This window comes from Zootoca vivipara, chromosome 7 (genome assembly GCF_963506605.1).
Source record: "Zootoca vivipara chromosome 7, rZooViv1.1, whole genome shotgun sequence".
Lineage (NCBI taxonomy): Eukaryota > Metazoa > Chordata > Lepidosauria > Squamata > Lacertidae > Zootoca > Zootoca vivipara.
Window position 1 is genome coordinate 44,689,636 of NC_083282.1, and position 23,083 is coordinate 44,712,718.

General features: G+C 43.4%; 1 protein-coding gene across 4 annotated transcripts in view; it reads left to right on the forward strand.

Annotated features, from left to right (window-relative positions):
• BTBD19 (BTB domain containing 19) overlaps positions 1-18,903 on the forward strand; it is a 42,594-nt gene extending 23,691 nt beyond the window's left edge. For 2 of the 4 annotated variants that reach the window (XM_060276945.1, XM_060276943.1), the window contains exons 4-8: positions 4,211-4,270; positions 13,239-13,307; positions 13,764-13,895; positions 15,377-15,524; positions 16,119-18,903. In XM_060276945.1, coding sequence (XP_060132928.1) covers positions 4,211-4,270; positions 13,239-13,307; positions 13,764-13,895; positions 15,377-15,524; positions 16,119-16,237 — 528 coding nt within the window. In that variant the 3' untranslated portion in view covers positions 16,238-18,903. The remainder of the gene's footprint in view (positions 1-4,210; positions 4,271-13,238; positions 13,308-13,763; positions 13,896-15,376; positions 15,525-16,118) is intronic. The other 2 variants (XM_035122517.2, XM_060276944.1) reach the window with 1 other exon arrangement.
• Positions 18,904-23,083: the final 4,180 nt, after the last annotated feature.

Genomic DNA, 23,083 nt, shown 5'->3' on the forward strand with positions numbered 1-23,083 from the left:
TAGTATATACCCTGAGCCCATGTATCTGAGGAAACATCTTCAGTGGGTAACCAAGGTTTGTCCTTGACTTACTGCTTTTTGTTTGTTTGGGTTGTTTCATCTCTGGCACCAGCAACAGCAGGAGTAAGGTTTGATGTGTGAGCTGGCTGATAGTGTGTGTACAGCCAATTATTTGATTTCAAGAGTTTCTAAAAGGCAGAAAGCATGAGACCTATCAAATATCAAGTATCTAATAGCTCTTGTGTGAAGTGAAGTGAAGTGTGTGAAGAAGCTGAAGGGGGAATGTGATCAGTAGTTTCTAATAAACTCTTCTCCAGAACTTTTCTAATGCATTAATTTGATGGGTTTGTTGTTGTTGTTGTTGTTGTTGTTGTTGTTGTTGTTTTAAAAAAACCCCACACCATTCCAGTTCTAAATGCAATTTTGTGACTTGGAGAGGAAGCTATTAATGCCATGATGATGCTAACCATGCATCAGAATTAAAGCTTGGCTATTTGTTATGCTTTCAAACATGTCAGTTGTATCTGCTTCCTTATTTCATCTCTATGGTCTCCTTCAGGTAACCTTTTTTATTCAGCACTCATCCTGATTTGGTTGTGCAGAGTCAACACAGTGGTTAGATTAGACTGCTTGATTTTTACTGAGAATTCATTCTGATTTGCTTACAAAATACTGACCATATGGAGTGGGGTTGTAGGAAGATCATCAGGATACCAGGATACAATTCCAGGTAATCATGAAAATAGAAGCACTAGGAGAGAACGTAGGCGCAGTGAAAGCCAAGGTTATCCAAGTTTTTATTCCCATGTCTAGGTCTGCATGCTTTTTCCCTTTTCTTTTCTAGGCTCTGTTCAACTAAATGGCAGCTCCAGTTCTCTAGAGCAAATGCTGCTTTTGATCAAGTACATGCAGAACACTAGTAGTAAACCTTAGTTTACGTAAATACAATCCTGGTAAAAACACACACAACATAACAGGCTGTTTTTGGCTATGTAACATCAAATTTTAGAGTTAGAAGGGGACACAAGGGCTATCTAGTCAATGCAGGAATCGTTTGCCCTATGTGGGGCTCAAACACACAACCCTGAGATTAAGAGTCTCATTCTCTACTGAGGACAAACTATTCAGTTTAAAGAGGGTTGTGCTAAATGATGAAAAGTGCATTCATTTTACTGTGTGTGTGTGTGTGTGTGTGTGTGTGTGTGTGTGTGTACCAGAATTCAATGTTTCTGTTGCATTTTAAACCTCGCTTGGTGTGGGGAGTAGATGTGAAAAAACGAAAGAAAGGGAAATGGTTAAGCACCCCTTCCCTTCTCCATCGCAAACTTACCATGTAATCAACTGTGTAGTTTGGTCCTTAATCCTTGTCTATAAAATATGTGTGTCACTTATTTCTGATTCTGCAATTCCATTATGTTCCATCTGACTCCAATTTTAATATTTTCAGCATTAAATCCTAGTTCCCTCTAGGATTCCTTTTGCAAGAGAATATATTTGTTTAGCCAGCCTTGGTTGAAGACCAGTTGACAATGAGAGTTTTTTTTCATTTGCACTTCATGGTGAATGTGAAAGTATGTGATTCAACAAAAGCTAATTCTGGCTCATTCTGCACCACAGTGAATGGGACTATCATTGAAAAAGAGAGGACCCCACACTCCTGGCTGTTATGTGTCATGTTTAGTTGGCAGTGATAACGAAGGCGTGGAAGGATCACGCTCATCAATTCCGTCCTTGGGGAAAACCCTGCATGCTGCTGCACTTATTGCTCCCAATCTGCTGACATTCTGCTCATTGCTAGGAAACTAATTATAGCTTTGAAATCAGAGAGTGCAAGTGGGGGTAGAAAGCAAAGTAGCAACTGCGTTTCTCACAAGGTGTGGGAGTGGAAGACAGTGCCTTGCTCCAGGAAAAAAAAACTGGCACTAGGGATTAGGGATGGTGGCAAAATTCACTATTAGCAGACTGAACTGGCTTTTAGTCCACTTGTCTGCTATCTTTGCAAAGTGGTCTTTCTTTAGGTTTCCCCAATGCCAGTTTGATTGTTTTTAGAATAGAGTATGACAGCATTTGTACAGATACAATTTAGCCAGCTACCATCATCATCAAAATTTGATCTTAACTGTCTGTGCATGGGATACAGCTTAAATTTGTATTCACTTTAACTTCTATCTAGTGGATTCACTACTGAGTTGATTATGTTAGCCATTAACCAGCATTAACAGTCATTTTTAAATTGTTAACCTCTCTCTCACTAATTTGTCCCATGTGACTTACCGGTAGCTTTGTACAGATCCATCCAATTTGCCAATTTTGCTTTAGTTCTTCTATTACCAGCAGCATCTAGGCTCATTATTCAACACTGGGACTCATTTGGCTCTAAATTCTGGGTCATTCTGAAATATGCCCAGCTAGTTCATTTTTAATTCTTAGTCCCCTTGGCCATACTACCGGTATACTAAAAAGCCTCCTCTTCTTTGTTCTTCTTGTAAAGATTCATGAGATAACCTGTAATTGTAGTTGATCATCTCTGCAAGAGTGCTAGGGAGGTTTGGAGCATTTTTCTTTTTGTAATTGGCAGACGAACTCTGAGGACAAGACAAGGGTGTGTGTGGCACATCCTCCCCTGTAAATCCCCTGTTACCTCCACAGAAAACGTCAGCATCTTCCATAGCTGAGTGGTAAAACACATGTTTTTTTAATGCAGAAGGTCCCATGTCCTGGCTTCTCCAATAAAAAAAATAATCCTAATTTATTTCCCAGCCTAGTTTTAGACTGAATATTATAGCTTCAAATCTTTAAATTGTCCAAGAGGATATTTGTAATTCTACAGAATATCTTACCTTCTTTGGGAATGCTATTTTTGGTTGCTGTTGCAATGCATGTAGTCGGCAATCCTTTTCCACTTCATGTAGCCCTGGTGTAAGTGTGTGGGTGAGATTGAGTAGCATGCATCTGGGTCAGAAAACAAAAGTGACATTTGCAATACATGATGTGTGATTTGACCCATTAGCATTTGAAAATCACTGTTCAGTTGCAAGCACAGGAGGGGTTATTTTGAGCCGAGTGACTGTGTCACAGACAAGGATGACATCACTCCACTTTGCATGACCTTCACATGGTCCTATCTTACAATCTGTGCTCACTAATGAAATTCAAAAGCTTTCACTGGTTTTGTCAGTCCAGCAATCTCTGCTCCAGTATCTCTTATTAATAGTTATAGTTGTTGTGATGAGGATATTATTGCTGCTGCTGCTAATTATTATTACTGTTATTTTTATCTCACTTCTGGCTTTTGAATCATTACTCTTTTGTCACTTGCTTGATATACTTCACCTGAACGTCCAGCTTATGATTGCCTTGCAAAATTCTAGACAATCTCTCAGTGTTGCTACAGCAGCTGCCAAGGTTGAAGTGAGGGTCAGGCTGCTGCTCAGGCTCCACAATGGGAGTGATGAAGCTTAACTTTAAAATCTCTCTGACTATACAAATGCAGAGAAGTCAATTCCCAAGGCAGCAAGAAGCACAAAATGGCATAAACTTTGCTTTCTAGCAGCCCTCATTTCCATGGTTCTGAAAGCCTACTAATTTTTCTTATAAACCAAAGGGGCTAGAACTATCCCACCTAGCTCCACCTACCAAAATCTGCCTCCAAGGCTGCCCATTAAGTTCCACCTAATGCAAAACGTGGCTGGTTGAAGAGAAACTGTTTACTGTACTGCTCTTACTAGTCCTTTCTTTTTCAAATGGAAGGGTAAGGGAAAGGTTTGTTTATTTATTATTCTTACATTTCCAATACTTTAACAATTACACCACACTGGCTCTCAGTTGCCTCCCTGTGATTGCATAGGTGCTATAAGCATTTATCTGTAGTGGCTAGAGAAGGCAATTTGGGTGTGGCCATGCACTGGGTTTTGTGGGACTGAGAAAGAAGGTGTTATCTTGGGTCTGTTTTCTCTGCAGCAATATGTGGAGCAGCCCTCAGTTTGCAGTGCCATTGCTTAGAAAAACCTTATTGAAGGTCAAACTGGAACAGAGACAAAGTTCAGAGAATAGTTTCAAAGCAGCAATGTAGGTTTCCTGTTCCAAATTGGAGAGGCTGTAGCTCCAAAAATGCTGTAGATCTCAGGAAAGCGTTGGGTTGTTGCTAGTGCTACAAGCGTGTTCAAGATTCTGTCTTGCACAGTCTGATTCTCAACCTCTTTTGTTTCAGCTATGTGTTGAATTCATCAAGGACACACTGAGTGTGGAGCAGGCCTGTGAGGCCTTCCAGGTGAGTGGCATTTCTCCCTCCTCCTCCCAGTGCCTGTCAATCCTAGAGACCTAGATTAATTTACATGAAGGGGCAGAAGACCTTTCCTAGGACATCCTGTTGTCAGCCAGCTGAACAGTTCAGATTCCCTTCAGATTAGGCTGGTTCTAAAGATATGCATCTCCTCCAGTAATGAATATATAACAGACATGGGATTGTTTGTGTGATTGGGGGCAGGCTGCAGAGTGGTTAAACAACCAATCCATCTTTTCAGGGAACTCTGAGAACTGTAATTCAGTGAGGGGAATAGGGGGCCCCTATCAACTCTCAGCACCCTTAACAAACTACACTTCCCGGGATTCTTTGAGGGCTGGTTGTGACTATTCAAAGTGATATCATATTACTTTGAATGTATCATGCAGATGGAGCTTCAGATTTGAGGTGGTACCGTAATGTTTTCTCTTTAAGAGCGCCCTATCCACTTTCTTTAAAGCCACATACCATACCAATTTGTTGAAATGGAATGTAAGTAGTTATTTCTCTTTTGGCAGCCTATCTCTGTGAGGCGGGGATGTTGGCATGGATACTACCCACGTGATCCATCAGCCCAATGGGATTCTGGCCTTCAAACACTCAGGAAAGTGGCAACAGTGCCTTGATGATATATTAATTGGGACTAATTTAAAACCAGTCAGACGATTCCTAATGGGCAATAGTTACCCTATTCTTGGATCTCAATAGCTTAGCTATAGAAGGTTTTTGCTGCTATGAGGAAGCAAAGGCTTAATACAGTACTACTCTTGTTTTGGCAATACAGTACGTACACTCTCATCTCCTTTGGTATATAAACAGAAGAAATTGTCATAGCCTATCCCACTCCACCACAGACCTCATGAATACAGCTTGTATATTATTTTTACATGTTTATTTCCTAGCAATAAAAACAAAACAAAAAGCAACACATCATCCAGGGCTTGGTATCAATAAAATTGCTATTACAGCTTCAACCTTCATCTTCATTTATCTGCAGAAAAAATATCCAAGCATCAATTTCAGTTTGTGAGCTCTTTTTGCCCCTCTGTTATTGGAAATGGAGGGAAAAAACAGAGCCTAATCGCCCTCTCTGGAACAGACTTCATCAGCATGAGAAGTGCAGGTCTCAGAGTTAGAGCAAAAAAGCTGCCAATATTCTCTCAGCTTTATTGCAGATATTATGATTTTAGATTTTGTGGGTAAGAGACTAAAGTTTTGGAAAGAGGAACTGGCCAAGGAGGAGCAATGCATATGCTGGTGAGGGAGCACTAGAAATGAATCCTGGTATAAAAATCCCTTTTCCAGCTTTGTATTGCCTCTGTGGTGCCCTCCCTCCTTTACCATCTCCCTAGAGATTGTGCTGCCCCTTTCAGGGCAATAGAGGAACCATACACTCTTTGAACTTTACTCTCCCCCCTCCCACTCCACCATCTGAGTTCTCTCTACAGGACCTTAGCAAGGCCTCCTGTAGTGCTGCAGCCTTTGTTCTGCCGGCACCTGCCCCTTAAAGGCTGACACTGAGCCCTGCGGGCTGATTTCACGCCAGCTGACACACACAAGCCAAATCTAGCAGCTGAAATTCAGGAGCAGCCGGTAAATGGGACTCTGGCATCTACCAGAAACCACTCTAAGCTGGTGACCAGGCATTATAAAATGGGGAGGGGAGGAGAGTCCTGTTGTGCCCGGTTTCCTTTGCAACAATGCCTAGACGCTTCCTTTATTTTTGGTCAATTCTTTGTGTGTATCCTCTCCCCTGCCCCCCCATATACCGTGTATGGGCCAGAAGGATGAGGAGCTGCAACAAAAGGGTCTGTGCTCACTTTGCCTCAGGGAGCAGCCAGCCTTCTGTGCTGTATCAATTGCGCCCAAAGGGGAAGGAAACTACCATGCTGTAAAATCTTTGCCAAAGGCTGGGGCAGCATTCGATTGCTATGTCCTTGACACAGTAGGCCAAATACTATTGAAGGACCCCATTTCTGTGATCAGACATTGAGGAAACATTGAGACCCAGTGTGTTGTAGTAGTTAGAGTCCTCAGCTAGGACCTGAGAGACCAGGGTTCAAATCCCCATTTGACCATGACACTCACTGGGTGACCTTGGGCTAATTGCTATCTCCCACGCTAACTTACCTCAGCGGGTTGTTGGGAGGATAAAATGGAGAGGGGACAACTATGTATGCTATCTTGCGTTCCTTGAAGGAAAGGTGGGCTAGAAATGCAATCATCATCATCAGCAGCAGCAGCAGCAACAACAACAACAACATTACTGTCATACCTTGGTTCCTGAACGCTCTGAAACTCAGATGTTTTGGCCCCCGAACGCCACAGACCCGGAAGTTATTGTTCCGGTTTGCGAACGTTCATTTAGAACCCGAACGTCCGATGGGGCTTCCACAGCTTATGATTGGCTGCAGGAGCTTCCTGCAGCCAATCAGAAGCCGTGGCTTGGTTTTTGAACGTTTTGGAAGTCGAACAGACTTCTGGAATGGATTCCGTTTGACTTCCAAGGTACAACTGTATTCTCTGCTACAGTAATCTGATTTCATGAGGGTCTCAAATAGGCCTCACTTGATATAGTTTGCCACTGCTATAAGAATTTAATAATGCAGGTGTGGGAGCTCTGTGGCCCACCAGATGTTCTTGGACTCCCAGCCTCCATCAGTCCCACAAGTGGTCCCTGGTATCCATTGGGACTACTAGGGCAGAAGGCAGGGAGGCCAACAGTAGGCAGAGGCAGCGCCAGTCATGAAAGGTGGCACTAGCTAGTTGTGTCCCCATCCTCATCCCTGCTAAGTATTACTTTATAGGCTCTGAGCCCAGAATAACTGGAGATGCTCCACTGTTGAGTCTTGTTGGCTTCCATAGGAGTATGTTGTCACAAACTGAGTCTCCCACCTTGCTTCTCGCTTGTATAATGATCACATAGCATCATAACATGTTATGATCTTAACTGTGATATGATAGTAGGCTACAGGCAAACTGTGACCAAAGGTGTGTCAAGGTAGCAACCTTGAATGCAACAAATCCATATGTTCTAAATGCACCCACATCCTCATTCCATGCTTCTCCCTTGTCCGCTTGCACCACTCCACACTGCAGGTGGCGGTGGTGGTTATAGGACCATCACAAGCTGTACAGTGGCTGAATATATACCATTCAATTAAAGCACATGGCTTACTCCAAAGAATATTGGGGCCTGTGGTTTGTTAAGGGTGCTGGGAACTGTAGCTCTGTGTGGTATAAACTGCCAGATATACACACATAATCATTTAATTGTATGCCACCTTTCCACAGTTGAAACCGTGCTCAAGCTGACTTACAACATGAAAAAGTTCAAAACACAGCAAAAGTAGTCAGAAACAATAAATAAAACATCAAAAAGCACACAACCAAATTGAACAATTTCCACATAAATTATAATAAAGATACAAAAAAATAATATCACTAACAGCAACAGTAACTCCCTAACAGGGGCACCAGCTGGCGGGGGGGGGGGGGCGAGGGACCTTGCCCCCCTAATTTTCAAGGAGGGGGATAGGCCCCCTCAATATCCCGTGGCAACGTGCATTCCTTTATTTATTTAACATTTATTTATCTTTCTTTATTTAAGATATTTATACCTTGCCCTTCAATAAAATTATATGGGGATCTTGCAAAATTTCAGACACAATGAAACAAATTAAAAACATACAATTAAAAAATATGCCCCCCCCCCCCCGTTTCCTAATGCATGCTTTGTGGTTGCTGTTTTCTCAAGGGCATTTGTGAAATTTGTGGAGCTAAAGTAGGCTAACCAACTGATGCTGCTGCTATTTTTGAATGAGCCACTGACCCACATTTCTGTAGCCCAGGGGCTATCGCCATACTAATTAGGGGAAGGAAAGGGAATCCTGGATTTATACCAGTACAGTACTCTCACCCCACTGAATAGATAGTACTATCTGGTAGCACTATCTGTGCACCAATCACCTCTTATGCAGGTGATGGTCGGAAATCAGCACTTATGCGGCCCCCACAGTGTTTTCATATCCTCCAGCCTAGATAAAGAATGGTTAGACATTCTGATTTTCCGCTTGCCTGTGAGAAGGTAATCAAATCTATCCCTAAGCAGCAAACTCTGCATTGAGCAATGTGATGTGGTACATGCACTCTTTCTTCTGTTTATATCAGAAGCTACCTCTAAATTGTTTGATTAATAATAGCACAATTTCTTCATCTTCTTCCCCCTGCCTTTGTATATTTTTTACCCCTATCTTCAATGGTCTTTCATGTGTCAGCACAGGAGGGCTGCACTTCCTGGCTGCAACCTCCATCATTATGTGGTGGCCCCAGCCTCCCAATCTTATTGCATTGAACATGGAGGCCTGAAAAAGGAAACTACTCCTGCTCAGGCAACCCAAGACACCATGTTCAGTGGAGTGAGTGTAGAGCCCTACTGAACTGAGCCAGGAATTCCCTTTCCTCTCCCTAATTAGTATTGTGATTGAACCTGCCCTTGGGATCCAGAAGCCCTAGGCATGAAAGTCAAGAGTCAACGTCATCAGGACACACAACACCATAGGTGGAATCAGCACTCACAGTCCCATTCTGCCTCTATGCACATGCAAAGGTTGTTTTTGTGAATAGAGCTAATTGATTATTCTTAACCGAACTGGCAGAAGGACACAGCACCAGCTCCATATTAGTCCCCACTCCCCATTGCAGTGCACATCCATAAGAACTTAGGTCCAAATACTAATTGATCACTATCAACGTGCAGTGTGTGGAGCCTCTTTCATGCTCATGTTTAGGTTGGCTTCATCCCCACCTCCAGGCAGAGTTGGTGGATGTGAGACTAAAACGAGGACTCCTGGCCTGAGGAGTGAAAGCAGTACTGGTTACAAACAGAGCTGTGGGTTCACAGATACTCCCTCCCTTTTCCTGTTTTGCTGCAAAAGGAGAACAGGCAAAGGGTAAAGCCTCACCATGCGCTGTTGATGAACTTTTTGTGGCCGGGTCCAACCCAGTTTACCAGAATGTCATCAGCATGATGACGTGTGCAAAACTCCCTCATATCTGTCTGTCAGGCTAGGCTTCTCCCACCCATGCCAGGATGGATTCTCCTTAAGTTCTCTCCTCCCACCCCCATTACCAGTTAAAAATAATAATACTTAACTTTTGGTAATGTGGGAACATTTTATTTGTTTATAAAATGACATATCTGTTGCCTTTTGGCCCCCCAGAAAGGACCCCTAAAGCAGTTTGCAATTATAATAATGTGCAACACAAATAGACAAGAAGACTACAGTAAGTTAAGGTGGAGCTAGTTTAAACACAATCAAGTATTTATAAAATCCAGAGCCGATATAACACCTGGAAGATTTTTTTCAAAAGGTTTTTACATCTCACTAAACAAAAATGGGAGCCAAGTGCAGCTTGTGGGGAAGGTGTTCTGTGATATGGGTGCTGCAACCAAAAGGGTTCTGCTGCAACTAATTGTACCTTTGAGGGCACTTGGAGATGGAGCAAGGCCTCACATGATGAACATGACGGGTGGACCAGTTTATGTGAGGGGACGAGGCAGTCCTTCAAGTATCATGGTCCCACCAAACCATTTAGGGCTTCATAGACCTAAATGTATCTTAGCTGTTGGGACTAGTTGCATCAGCACCTCTGCTGCTTCTTTTTTTTTCCTCTCCAAAGACAATCTCCAGAGATGAAAACCATGAAGCAATTATTCAGGTCTGCAGCAACGCTACTGAAGACCAACTCTCTACATTGGAGAAGTCAGGTTTTCCCCTCCTTCGGTCTGGCTGCTGCACTGTTGTTTCGTTGTGTTGTCCGAACTCAGATGGTTCCGGCTGTTAAACAGGAAAAACATTTCTTGTTTTCACAGATGTGCCATCTGACAGAGTGCAGACATCCAAGGTTTAGCGGGCAAAAATATAAAATAATGTTAACTCGCATGACAAAGCACTCCTTGCAATTATCTCACCCAGGAATATTCTTCCCAGACCTGTTTATTGAGCATTCATCTCAGTTTGCTTGCACAAAGAGTGGAGATAATTCAATGTTAGCTGCTTCTGATTTGTTTGCAGAGAGGTTATACATAACCGAGTCAAGTGATTGTTATCTTGCACTTTCTGCTGCATTGCCCTGTCACTTTCCATACCATAAAAAGTTTGGGTGTTTTTTTTTAATTTAAAAAAGTGGTTTGCTAACTGCATAACCTAAATTTGTCAGTAAGTGACTGAATCTCACTCAAAAATAGTGACAGTTTGGAAGCAGCTTGATTTACTCTACTAGAGAATGTTAAAGTCTCCTGCTCTACAGATGTCGATGCCTTGGACAAGACATGCACTTTCAGTCTTTGGACAGAAATGTGTTTTAAAGTTGAAGTTCGTTGAGTCATTAAGTATCTGATAAGATTTGGAAATATAAAATTTCTGTTCATTTAGACAAAATTCAGGAAAAGTAAAAAAATCAGGAGGGGGAAATGCATCCTGGGCAGCGGGTAGAGGAATGACTCTTTTGCTTCTTAACATCTGAGGTGCTGGTGTGACTGCGATGCCTACCTCCAGCTTCTTCATTGATAGTTTTTAAGGAAGCATGCTGGCATCTCTCACTTCCTTCCTCTGCAAGAGTTCTTCAAGTGGACATACACAGAGAGACTGATTCTGCTAAACACAGAAAACTGCATGCCTTCTAAAAGCAGGCTGGTTGACTCCTGATTTGTCACAGGATTTGCTCTGTTCTCCCTCATGCCTTTAGCTCAGGGGTGCCTACCACCTTTGACCCTCCAGATGCTGTTGGACCACAACTCCAATCACCCCCTGACCATTAGTCATGCTGGCTGTGGCTGGTGGGAACTGGAGTCCAATAATATATGGAGGACCACAGACTCCCCATCAATGATATCACGGAAGGGTCCATAACTCTTGTTCACACCACTCTTCCCATACAAGCCGTCAAATACAGGCAGTTTTGTAAGGCTATGGCAGGCATCCCCAAACTTCGGCCCTCCAGATGTTTTGGACTACAATTCCCATCTTCCCCAACCACTGGTCCTGTTAGCTAGGACTCATGGGAGTTGTAGGCCAAAACATCTGGAGGGCCACAGTTTGGGGATGCCTGGGCTATGGTGAGAAATGGACCATATCCAACTGGAGTGGAGGCAGACAGATAATCTCCCCACCTCATGTCTCTCTCTTGGCTGAATTACATTTGTGGTATTCACAGAATGCATTTCATTGACCTGACACCCAAAGCTTAATGAGCCCTAGGCAAAACCCTTAGACATGTAACGGCTACAGAATGAGGAGAGACACAGTTAATTTCACCAGAGACAGCTGGACAATACACCCCATTATGTCAGCTTTCAAGATACAGCTCACTCAGTTGATCTCCATCCTGTTCTATGTATATAACTGGCTTCTTCCAGTTCAGTTGCATTTCAATTTTCTGTTTAGAAGAACCAGGCATTTCTACTAATATAGGAAACCCTAAGGCTGGAATGGATCATGCTGCCAAACTGGGTAGAGGGTATAAACCTGGGCTAGTTGATCTCTAAGAAACTTGGCCCTCCACCTGTTTTGGAACTACAACTCCCACAACCCCTAGCTAACAGGACCAGTGGTCAGGGAAGATGGGAATTGTAGTCCCAAAACAGTTGGAGGGCCAAGTTTGGCCATGTCTGGCCTATGCCCCTTTGTGAGGAAAGCATTTCATATCTGTGAACTGTTGTTTCTGGCAGTTCCCATGTGATACAGAGATCAATTCCTGTAGGAGATGTGAGATTTGGTGGTGTCATATGTAGTGGGCTAGCCATACCCATGTGTCAGAATTCCCCCTTTTTAGGAGGCTGGGTTGACTGGAACTCATAGTTTCTACTGCATTCTCCCTTTTACTCTGTCTGATAATAGTGGAAAATCAATGATGCTACTCTGGTCACATGTGGTTTGATAGCTGTTTACAGTGGTCAGCTGGTGCCGTTAATTGGAACCGTTAGTTTCCAGCTGCATGCTTGGCCATGTGGTGGGGCTGGTGTATCCTGAAAGCAACCAGCAAGATAATGTGGTTTGCCACAAACACATTGTTTTCACACAACAGAAATTGTTTATTCCTTGCTTAACTGCACAGCTTACCCCTCCTAACTCCCACCTGTAACTTGTGCTCAATGAGCCTGGGATTTGTCTGACACAACAATCACTAGTTCTAACCCCATGGGTAAGCAGACATCATCACTTTCTATGGGACTGATCATTTTCCTTGTAGCATTGAATCCACAGATGCTTCCATTGCTTCCAAAATAGGGACGTCCCATTCCATAATGATAATTTTACTAGTTATACCCCACACATTTTACTGGGTTGCCCCAGCCACTCTGGGCAGCTTCCAACATATATTATAATAATAATAATAATAATAATAATAATAATAATAATAATAATAATAATAAAACATTAAACATTAAGAAAACTTCCCTATACAGGATGGCCTTCAGACAGCTTGGGGCTCGAATAACTCCATACCCTCCAACATTTCTCCCAGTGAAAACAGGGATGTCCTAAGGAAAAGTAGGACATTCCATGATCAAATCAGAAAGTGGGGTGGCTTATCTAAATCAGGGACATCCCTGGAAAATAGGGACACTTGGAGGGTCTGCCATAAGTATCTCCATTGTGAGAGAGGGGAGGACTTTTGATGGTGTTTCTTCCAGGTTCCAATACTTAGAATGAAATGAGAAGCAAACTGTAGCCAACTCTCTCACTCCCAACCCATGATCCTTTTCTGCTTCTCCTCTACCTAAAGTCCCAACATTCTTTCATGGATGGGTATCTGGTTGGTCTGTGTGAGAACAGTGCTAGATTAGATGGACCTTTGGCCTTATCCAGCAGAAGTCTTCTTACGTTCTCTCAGCTTTGTCTCTTTAAACACAGCCTTTTATCAATTTTTCTTCTCGCTCTCTTAATGGCAGGCAGCTGTAGCATATGGGCAGGTGGATTTGAAGATGCATTGCCTGGCTTTCATCGAGAGTTGTACTCAGGTAAGCACAGGACAAGTGCAGAGGTTTCCCCATGAAATATGGAGGTCCTATTCTAATCAGACCTCTTCCCTATAGGACCATGTTTGTTGTTTGTGCAGTTGATATATTTATATCCACCTTGCTTCCATTACAGTAGCATATACAGGGTGTTCCGAGCTGCTGTATCATGATTTGGTTATGCAGGGAACAGGGTGCCACCGGCAGACATGACCTCTCCTCCAGATTACATCATCTCTCAGCACCTTGGTGCAATTGGGAAGGGTGGTGGTCTTTGTGCTTCATCATGGTAGGAAGAGGACTCTAATGCAGTTTATCTCACCTAGCAGACCTAACTATTTCAACCCAAAACTCTCTATGGACATATCATGGGTACCTTACTCCTTAGCTGTGGCCACCATTTTTTAATGACAGAGGAGTTCTCTCCACTCCACAGATGAGCTGCATATTTTCCCCCAGGATGTGGTGCTAACACGTGGCTTCTTGGAATTGTCGGAACTGGCAATGCAAACTATCTTGCGCAGTGACTGTTTGGCCATCGATGAGGTGAAGCTGATTCGTGCTGTTCGGGAATGGGCTCATGTTGGATCCGTAAGTGCTCATTTCGTGGGGAGAAAAGGGAACAAAGGGAGCAGGGATTGAGGATCCCACTCACGGGGTTCTCTTGGAAGATGTATAGAGCTGAAAAAGTCATGTAGGGGAGGAATGATTGTGGCTGCTGCCTGGTGATAGCAGGTTGCTGTGGAAGTGGGGAGTGCATAATTTTGCCCCACTTAAGTTGGAGAGGCAGCAACAGTAGTGAGAGTGCTGCTGCTACATATAAATACAGGCTTGCACAGTTGGTGGGTGGGACTGGTTGTCTCTGTTGTATTTCTGTATTTCAGTCAGCTAGTAGTTATTATTGTCTCCATATGTTGATTGTTTTAGTTTATACTGATGTTTAAGAGGATCTAATTGTTCTCTGTTGTATTTTTTGGTGATATTTTTATAATGTTGGGAACCACTCAGTTCTTGAAGGAATTAAACCGTATATCAATTACCTAAATAATAAAAATAACTGCAACCCATTGGCCAAAGACAGTAACTTACATCTTTCTTGAATATATAAAATGCTTTCCACAGAATTATGTGGTTGGAAAATAAATGTACAACCAACAAACCACTTCGCATTAATAGCAGATGCTAATCTACAGTTATTTGCAGGTTTTCCTTAGCATTGGTGTTAGGGCTCCAACTCTCTCACACCCACCCACACTGAGTCCACCGTCCTCATTTAACTACCACCAGGCCTGGCTCCAAGATAGAAGAATCTTGGTTTCCAGACCAGCCAATCGGGCACCGCAGCTGCAATATTCTAAACCGAATGAGCCAGTCCAGTGCTCTCCTTCAGTAAATTTGCTTAGAGCCAACCACCTACAACCAACAGAATCTAGGCCACAGTGTGTTCCAAGCAGATAAGAAAGGGTTGTAGGATAGACCAACTGCTTTGCATGCAGAAGGTCCCAGATTCAGTTCTTGAGAACTTGAGGCAAGGTTGGGAGATACTTCTGTCTGAAATACTAGAAAGCCCTTGCAAGTCCATGTAGTAGACACTACTGAGCTAGACACTACTGACTCAGCATAAGGTAGCTTCCAATGTTCCTATGATGCACTTGCCCCAGTGAAATGACAACCATCAAATTTCCCCATGTTCCAATCAAAAGCTGCCTACTAAGCAAGTAGCTGCAGCTTAACTAAGAAAGAGAGATGAGACACATCCAGGAGAACATAGGAACGTTCCTACTGGTGCCCCCATCACATGAGTTTTCCCTATTTCCACCCAGCTGCAAGAGAATTGGGCAGGGCCCACTAGATCCCAGGAATTCTGAGGTGCCTTTCTCTGACACTCCACATCTCCCATTGTTTGGCGACCCACTCCCTGGAACTGAAAATTATTTCCTTCCCTTTCCCCAGAGTTTCTGCTGTATCACAGCAGTTCAGGACTAGGACAGCTTGTGGCATGATTGCTTATCCAGGTCTGTCAGCAGCCCCTCTCCCCTGGCCTGTGCTGATCCTGAGCTCCCTTCTTGCAGGCTGTTCTGGACAGGACTGTGCACGATGTGGCGGCGGCAGTGGTGCCAGGGCTGCGTCTGGATCTGCTGTCACCAAGTGAGCTGACCATGCTGGAGGAGGAGAACAAGAAGGACCAAATGATTCCAGTGAGAGAGGCTACCCATCTCAGTAATGGCTGCATAGCTTTTTGCACCAGCTTGCATGGATCACATGTCTCTCCCTGTCTTTAGAGCGCTTGCTCCCTCTTTTCATATTTAATTAGCTAAAATGAGTGGCAGAGAAGAAGCGCCTTTTCTGTGGTTTGCAGAAGTACATAAAACTTTTAGGGGAGTGGGGAACCTTGAGGGAGGTGGGACCTAAAATAGCTCTGTGATGACCGAGAATGCTCAGTGGCTGGACCACAGAATACTGACTAACTCACTGGGGAAGTTGTAGAAGGGATGAGGATACAGGAATAGGATGGAATGTCCTGAAAGAAAGCATCACTGGCTCAGTTAACCCTGGACAAGAGCACATGTAGAGTTCTGAGATCAAGAGAGTTTGTTGGTTTACTAGGTGATGGCCTCAGGGCCCCTGAGGGAAGATAAGTGACCATCTCTGGTTCTTCCATCTGCTTCCCACTGTATCCTCCTCAATTCTCCTGTACCATCCCTGCTTAGACACCATCTTGCTGAATTGCCCACTTTGGTATGGTCCCCGCTTTTCTTCACTCCTGTCCATCACTGGCCTGGATATAATGGATTTGTTTCTACTCTTGCCTAGGTGGAAAGCCTGGCTCAAGCCTGGAAGATGCATGCACTACGGAAGGGGTGTGGAATGCGATCCTCCTTGTGCCAGCGCCGGCGTGGAACGCTGTCACGAGAACATCAACGCCCCCTTGACCCACAGCACAAGTGACAAGGTGACGCCTGAATAAGAAGGCTGTAATACCTCCATGCCCAGCCCATCCAACTTTGGTCATGTTGGCACTGGGAACTTGCAGCTGCTGCTTTAAATGCCTTGGGGGCATCCTGCCTGGAGCCTGAGCCTTACAGTCCAATTGGCAGAGAGAGGTAGGGGAGAGTTCCATTCTGTGAGGGGGAAAGGCCTGGTTTCCATCAGAGGTAGACAAGTTCCATCCAGGCTAGGGCTTTATCTAATATCTGGTTTTTTATTCTTTTGTTTCTTCCAATCCTAACCGGCTCTTAGTGTAGTGGTGAGTGTGTCAGACTGAGCATGAGCAGGGAGAGAGAGGGAGAGAGACCCAGGTTCAAATCTCCACTCACCCTTGAAGTTTAGTGGGTGGCCTTGGACCAGTCACACTCTCTTAGCCTGATCTATCTCACATGGCACCAGGCGTGCTTCCCTGGGGAAAGCACCCCACAAGCAGAGAGCCACCACTGAAAAGGCCCCGTTCTCGTGTTGCCATCCCCTGCACTTCCCTCAAAGGTGGCACAGGGAGAAGGGCCTCAGATAATGAACACAGTGTCCAGATAGGTTCATGTGGGGAGAGGCAATCCTTGAAGTGCTGGGGTCCTGAGCAGCATAAGGCTTTATAGATCAAAACCAGCACTTTGAATTGAGCCCCCAAACTAGCTGGTAGCCAGTGCAGTTGTGCCAAGATTGTTGTTATATGCTCAGACTATCTTGCCCCAGCTAGCAATCTGGCCACCTTATTCTTCACCATGGCTCGCCTACCACAAGGGGCAAAGGGTAGGAGAGGTGTGTTTACTTGGATTGGTCATGGAAAGGTGCTCCTACATCAAAGTGAATGTTTTCATTGTAGACAATAGGGGTGTGTCATAGGAAATCCTGAGCACTATCATATAACCAGCTGCCATAAACAGTGCTTTCTTAATACTTTGATGCACTTTCTGTCAAGCAATCATCTTATCACTTGAAAACTGCCACTCCAACCAACCTTCTAAATTGCACCCGTTACTAAAAGATATAATTGCATCTGCTCAGAGTAGTGCTTATACATGCTTGTCAGTCTGTGTCAAAGCACGGGAGCTAAGGTCTCCTTGACACTTATCTCACTTATCTCAGAAACATTGCTTAGTATAATATACTCATCTATATGAGTCACTCTTCCGCTAGGAGATTGCAAAAGTAACAAGGGCCAGGTTCAAAAGCTGGTCAAGTTGTGGGAGATAGTTCTGTAATGACCCAAGCCCTCATAGAAACTGGCTGTTCTGTGGGCAGGACCATCCCTTTGCACTTACACAAATAATGTTTTCTTTTAAATGGAACTAGAACCTCATCATCGTAGAATAATAAGAACAGCAAGTATTACAAATAAAACTCATTCCCCTTTAACATAATCCGAACAACTTCTTATGATCTTTAGCATTTTCCAAATTGTCCCTAATTTAAGTAATGGATAATATGAAGGAAACAAACAAACTAAAGAACACATTTGGATATTGATAGTAGCAAGATTGTTCATCATCCAAACTTGGATGTGTTTGCATGGTTTAACAATGGACTTAGTTAAAGGTAAAGGAACCCTGGATGGTTAAGTCCAGTCAAAGGCGACTATAGGGTACATTACAATGATAATGATAATGATAAATTACTAATTTCCCACTCTTCAGCCTAAGGTCCCAGAGCAGGTTACAACAATACAACCACAGAAATAAGGTGGGTCCTAAAAATATACACCCAAGTGTCAAAAACCAGGGTGAATAGGTGTGTGTAGAGATGGGCTATAGCTGAATAATAATAATAATAATAATAATAATAATAATAATACAAAAGGGCTGCCTTCAGAAGTTGTGTAGTTCTTTATCTCCTTGACACCTGATGGGAGGGCATTCCACAGGGAGGGTGCCACTGCCAAGAAGGCCCTTGCCTGGTTCCCTGTAATGCCACTTCTCGCAGTGAGGGAACTGCCAGAAGGCCCTCGGGAAACAACCTCAGTGTCCGAGCTGAATGATGGGGGTGGAGACGCTCCTTCAGGTATACTGGGCTGAGGCCATTTAGGGCTTTAAAGGTCAGCACCAACACATTGAATTGTGCTCGGAAACATACTGGGAGCCAGTGAAGATCCTTTAGGACCAGTGTTATATAGTCCCGGCAGCCACTCCCAGTCATCAGTCTAGCTGCTGCATTCTGGATTAGTTGCAGTTTCCGAGTCACCTTCAAAGGTAGCCCTACACAGAGCACACTGCAGTAGTCCAAGCGGGAGATAACTAGAGCATGCACCACTCTGGCGAGACAGTGTGTTTAAAGTGTTGAACAGCAAGGAAACACCAGGTGTGTTTTTTATACTACATGGTAGCAATTTATTTCGTACACCAATGAAACAGGACTTAAAGAACAACACTGCAACTACAGATGCCATAACTGTCTCTGTCTCCTTTAGTATGAAACAACTTTTATTTATTTTGGATGATAACGGGACTGTCGCTCAGATGTTGTACTTGATATATCATATTTTGCTGTAATAAATTACAGAAAGCTTTTATAAATGCTATGTACCTCCACTAGTGGAACAAGCTGGATGGGAGGCAGGAATAGGCTCAATTTCATTGTCATTATTTTATATATATCATCAAAATTGTTTTAGAAAACAACACATTCAGAGTAAATAAAATATCAGTTGAACAGGAGCAGTTGAAGTTTGCTATATCCAATATACAACTTACTCTCTATGCAACACAAATCAAAGGTTAGCTCCCTGAGCCATGGGGAATTCCCCCACCTCCAATGGTCTCTTTCATACAGCACATTCAGCCAATAGATGCTCCCAGAACTTCATTCTAAACTCCAGGGACTTTTTTCCCCCAATAATCCCAATGTTCTAGGAGTGGAATACATGGAAATGACCCCATCAATGTGTGTCTCCAGTGACTGACTTATGCAGAAGTAGTAAAAGCTTCGTTTTTAAAGGCCAAGAAGCAAAGGATTTAACTGTAAGGGCCAGTTTTTTCCCCTAACAACACTGGCTCTGGTGAACAGCTCAGTCTTCGTGTGGATGCTAGGGGGGTTCAGATTAACTTCTTTGGTCAAGGAGTGGTGGATACTGTCAATGTGTAACCACCATGAATGGGATTTGACTGTACTGTAGCCTCTGGCACAGTTGGCCTGGCACTCCTTTCAAAAAGAGGCCTGCTAGCCGGCTGCTTCAGGTCAGACACAGGTAGGTCCTGCCTAGAAGTGTTTGTTTGAGTACCTGGTTGCTAGGCAGGCAAATGGCCCAGGAAGTCCAGAGAAAACCTGCTTTTCACCATATTGGAATGTGCTGAGTCACCTAAGTTCAGGAGTTGCTTTTATTTGCTTCTCAGTTGTGGGAAAAGAACAGCTACCCCAGACAAAGATGTGAGCCCTTTGGGGGAATTGTACAAGACAAGTGCACTGGAAATAAAGTTGTGAGTTCAACCATTTTGAACACTGAAGTAAAACTAAGGGCTAGATTTAATGAGATGGTGGGAGATTCACAATTGGATCTCCCATGATTTTCAAAAATGATAAATGCAGCAGGGGTGGGTGGGTTGAGATTCAGATCAGGAGGTGCACTGAAGAAGGGAATTACTCCCATCTCCATCTGGTTTCCTGGTTAAAATTCTCTTTCTTCTGCTCCTACGCAGCTGCTGTTGCCCCCTCATGGATTAAAACATATGGTGTCCTCCTTCGTCCTGTAACAAAAAGATGAAGTCACAGGAACCCAGTTTCAAACGATATTAATATAAACATAAACATAAGATACAAGCCAGCACCACTATGTGAACAACTATATAATTCTCTGAACAAATTGGTATGTGTAGACAATGAAACAAATCTCCAAAATAATATTTACATTCATATCACTTTACATTGAGTTCTTGTGACTTGGTTACTTTCAGCTGGGGACTCCCTCCTCTGCTTTGCTTTTGTCTCCTTCCTCCTGTGTCACAGGCCCAATTTTCTTCTCTCCCATGGTTGCATTTGCCGTTATTTTCTAAATCTGTTGGGAAGTCAGTAACAACAGCTCTCCCTTCTTGTCTAGTAAGGTTGCTGCTTAAGAAGCTGAGATGTGTTCTCTGGTCGTGTGGGGCGATAAGATTTTCAAATAAACCTGCGTTTTCAACCACATACCTGTTTTTTCAAAGCCCACGAGTGAGTGAGGACTGGTATAATTATTATTTTAAATCAGGTTACAAAAAGTTTGTTCACTTTTTCACCTTAGGTATAACAACACAAACATCATCTACTGCAAAACATAGCAAATTACATACATACCATACAGCCATTTTCAAAACATCCTTCTAGCATTAGACAGCATCTGCTCCAGCAAAATATTCTCTATCTTTAACTGTCTAATAGGTTAATTCCTTCCAGTAGCACCTTAGAGACCAACTAAATTCGTCATTGGCATGAGCTTTCGTGTGCATGCACACTTCTTCAGATACACTGAAACAGAAGTCACCAGATCCCCACATATAGTGAGAGGGTGGGGAGGGGCACCACTCAAAAGGGTGGTGGGAAACCGGACTGTTTATGACTGCATTTGGTCTTACAGGTCTAATAGGTGTTGTGCAGCCTGAACCTATGAATGTAAATGTCATTGAATTCATTAGAACTTACCCCAGAGCCTTGGTGCGAAACTACGCAAGACACGAGGTTTGTGTTTGGTTTTCCTGATGTTTCGGTTTCTTGTGAAAAGCACCTTTGGAGCCCCAAATTAGATTGAGGGGGGGGCTTTTTACACCATTTCCCTCTTTTATCGCTTTCCTTGAGCTAAACTGATCATCCCCTCCTGATGCTATTTGCCCTGCTGAGAAAAACCGACCCCAATCTCCTCCATCTCATGTAGTTCAGTCCAAAGGCAGCAGACTTGTGCAAACTGTTTTGCATACATGCCTACAAATCTGTTATTTAATCTGCTCTTTTTAGTATACAATAAATGTTTTATTTTTATTTATTTTTAAAAGAAGAATATGCCTATTAAAAATAAGAACTGTCAAATCATTTAAAATATGGGTGCACAGTCCTTGAAATGGTCTCCACCCTCTTCATATTGGGCAACATCAAAACTGGCCACGCCTTGACTCACAGCTATTGCCTGTCAGGTAGATTTTCTCCATAAGGCCTATGGAGACTTGACAGAAATTTGTTCCAGTTGCTGCACCTTTATCTTAAGGCCCAGGGCTGGGTGGGTTGGCCCTGCTGTTGTTTGGGCCTCATAGAAACCGGGAGGTGCCAGAAACTGGATGAGGAGAATGTGTCTCGTATAAATGTTATTGTCTTTATCTGGAGAATAAGGTCATTGTGCTCACAAAGCTATTCTTTTAATAGTATTGACTGTTGTAGTATTAGACCACTCACTCATGTGGTCTAAATAACAAAAATGTGTAGCAGGGTTTTGCCTATGCCAGCTGTTTGTGTGTGTACATGGCTGGGGGAGACTGAGGGAACAGTGGAACCAGCCCACTGTATGTATGCAAAAACTGTCATCGTCTCAGCATTTTTGGGATGGTAGTGCCTGTCCTTTCCAGGGCGATTTCCTGCACTACCAGTCATATGCCTGACTGTAGAGGCTGCTGTGCAGACATACCCACAATACAAAGCCGCTACAGTGATATCTTTGACTAGATCGTCTTCCATTGGAGTATGTAATCCTCTTTCTCACACATAACTCTTAGTCAGGCAGACAGGAATGCAATTCTTTCTGGGAATGCTTTGTCTAGTGAAGCTATTTCAGTAACTTCAGTTAGTAAAGATTAGGTGCAGAGAATCACTTTTTTTACTTCTGTACTGCCCTCTGGTGGGAAAAACAGATCTCTGGCACGCGTGATGTTGTTGTTGTCCAGGCCTGTTTGAATCCAGTTTCTTTGTTCTTGTTGTGACATGGGGCACATAACAGTTCTTTTTCAGTTTATTTGTTGATGAGAAAAAGCTGAAGGAACTGAATATGCATGAGAAAGAATTAGGTGCAGAGAGGAGTGATTAATAGAATTTCTAATATTCAAAAGGTTACAATCTGGGATGTAAGAGGGTATTGATTTATGGTCCGCCACATATCAAGGGGTAGTCAACCTTTTTGGACAAGTAGGCACATTGGAATTCTAAAAAAGTGCTGTCTTTCGAAAAGGCACCAATCAGGAATGGTACCAGTCAGAAAACGCTGCCACAGACAACAGCTTAACACAAAATGACTGCCTAGAGGGGCATGGCATAATACAAAAAGGTTGCCATGGCACGCACGCACGCACGCATACGCGCACACACACATATATCAGAAAAAGAGACAACCATAAAATGGTGCTGGGGTACATACAGTCCCATCAACAGAGAAATGAAGAAAGATCCTACATCAGCCACTACCCCATTCACCTAAAGCTCTTTCCACCTCTCCTCTGTTCGGAATGGAAAGGAATGTGGATGTCCAGTTCTGGCATCCAAAGAAAGGTGGGTATGTTTAAGGAATTTCAGGAGAGAATGAACTGTGCAAACAGGAACTGAGCAGGAAGAGCAATAGACTTTTTTTGGGGGGAGCATATTTTTACTGTGACAATTTGCAGGTGTCATAGGAGGTACTGGTGAGCACAATGGTCACACTGGTGCCCCCTGATCTAAGCAAATGGTCTTGCTACAGGTTTGACATGGAACATATTTTGGACCTGCAATGAGGTGGGTATGGATTTAATCTTACTTTTCAGGGGAACGCATATGGGGAATTCCCATATTCAGCACCGGGGACGACAGAGAACAAAAATTAAGGCATTTTATCAAAAGAAAATAATACAGGTTTAAACCAATATTTT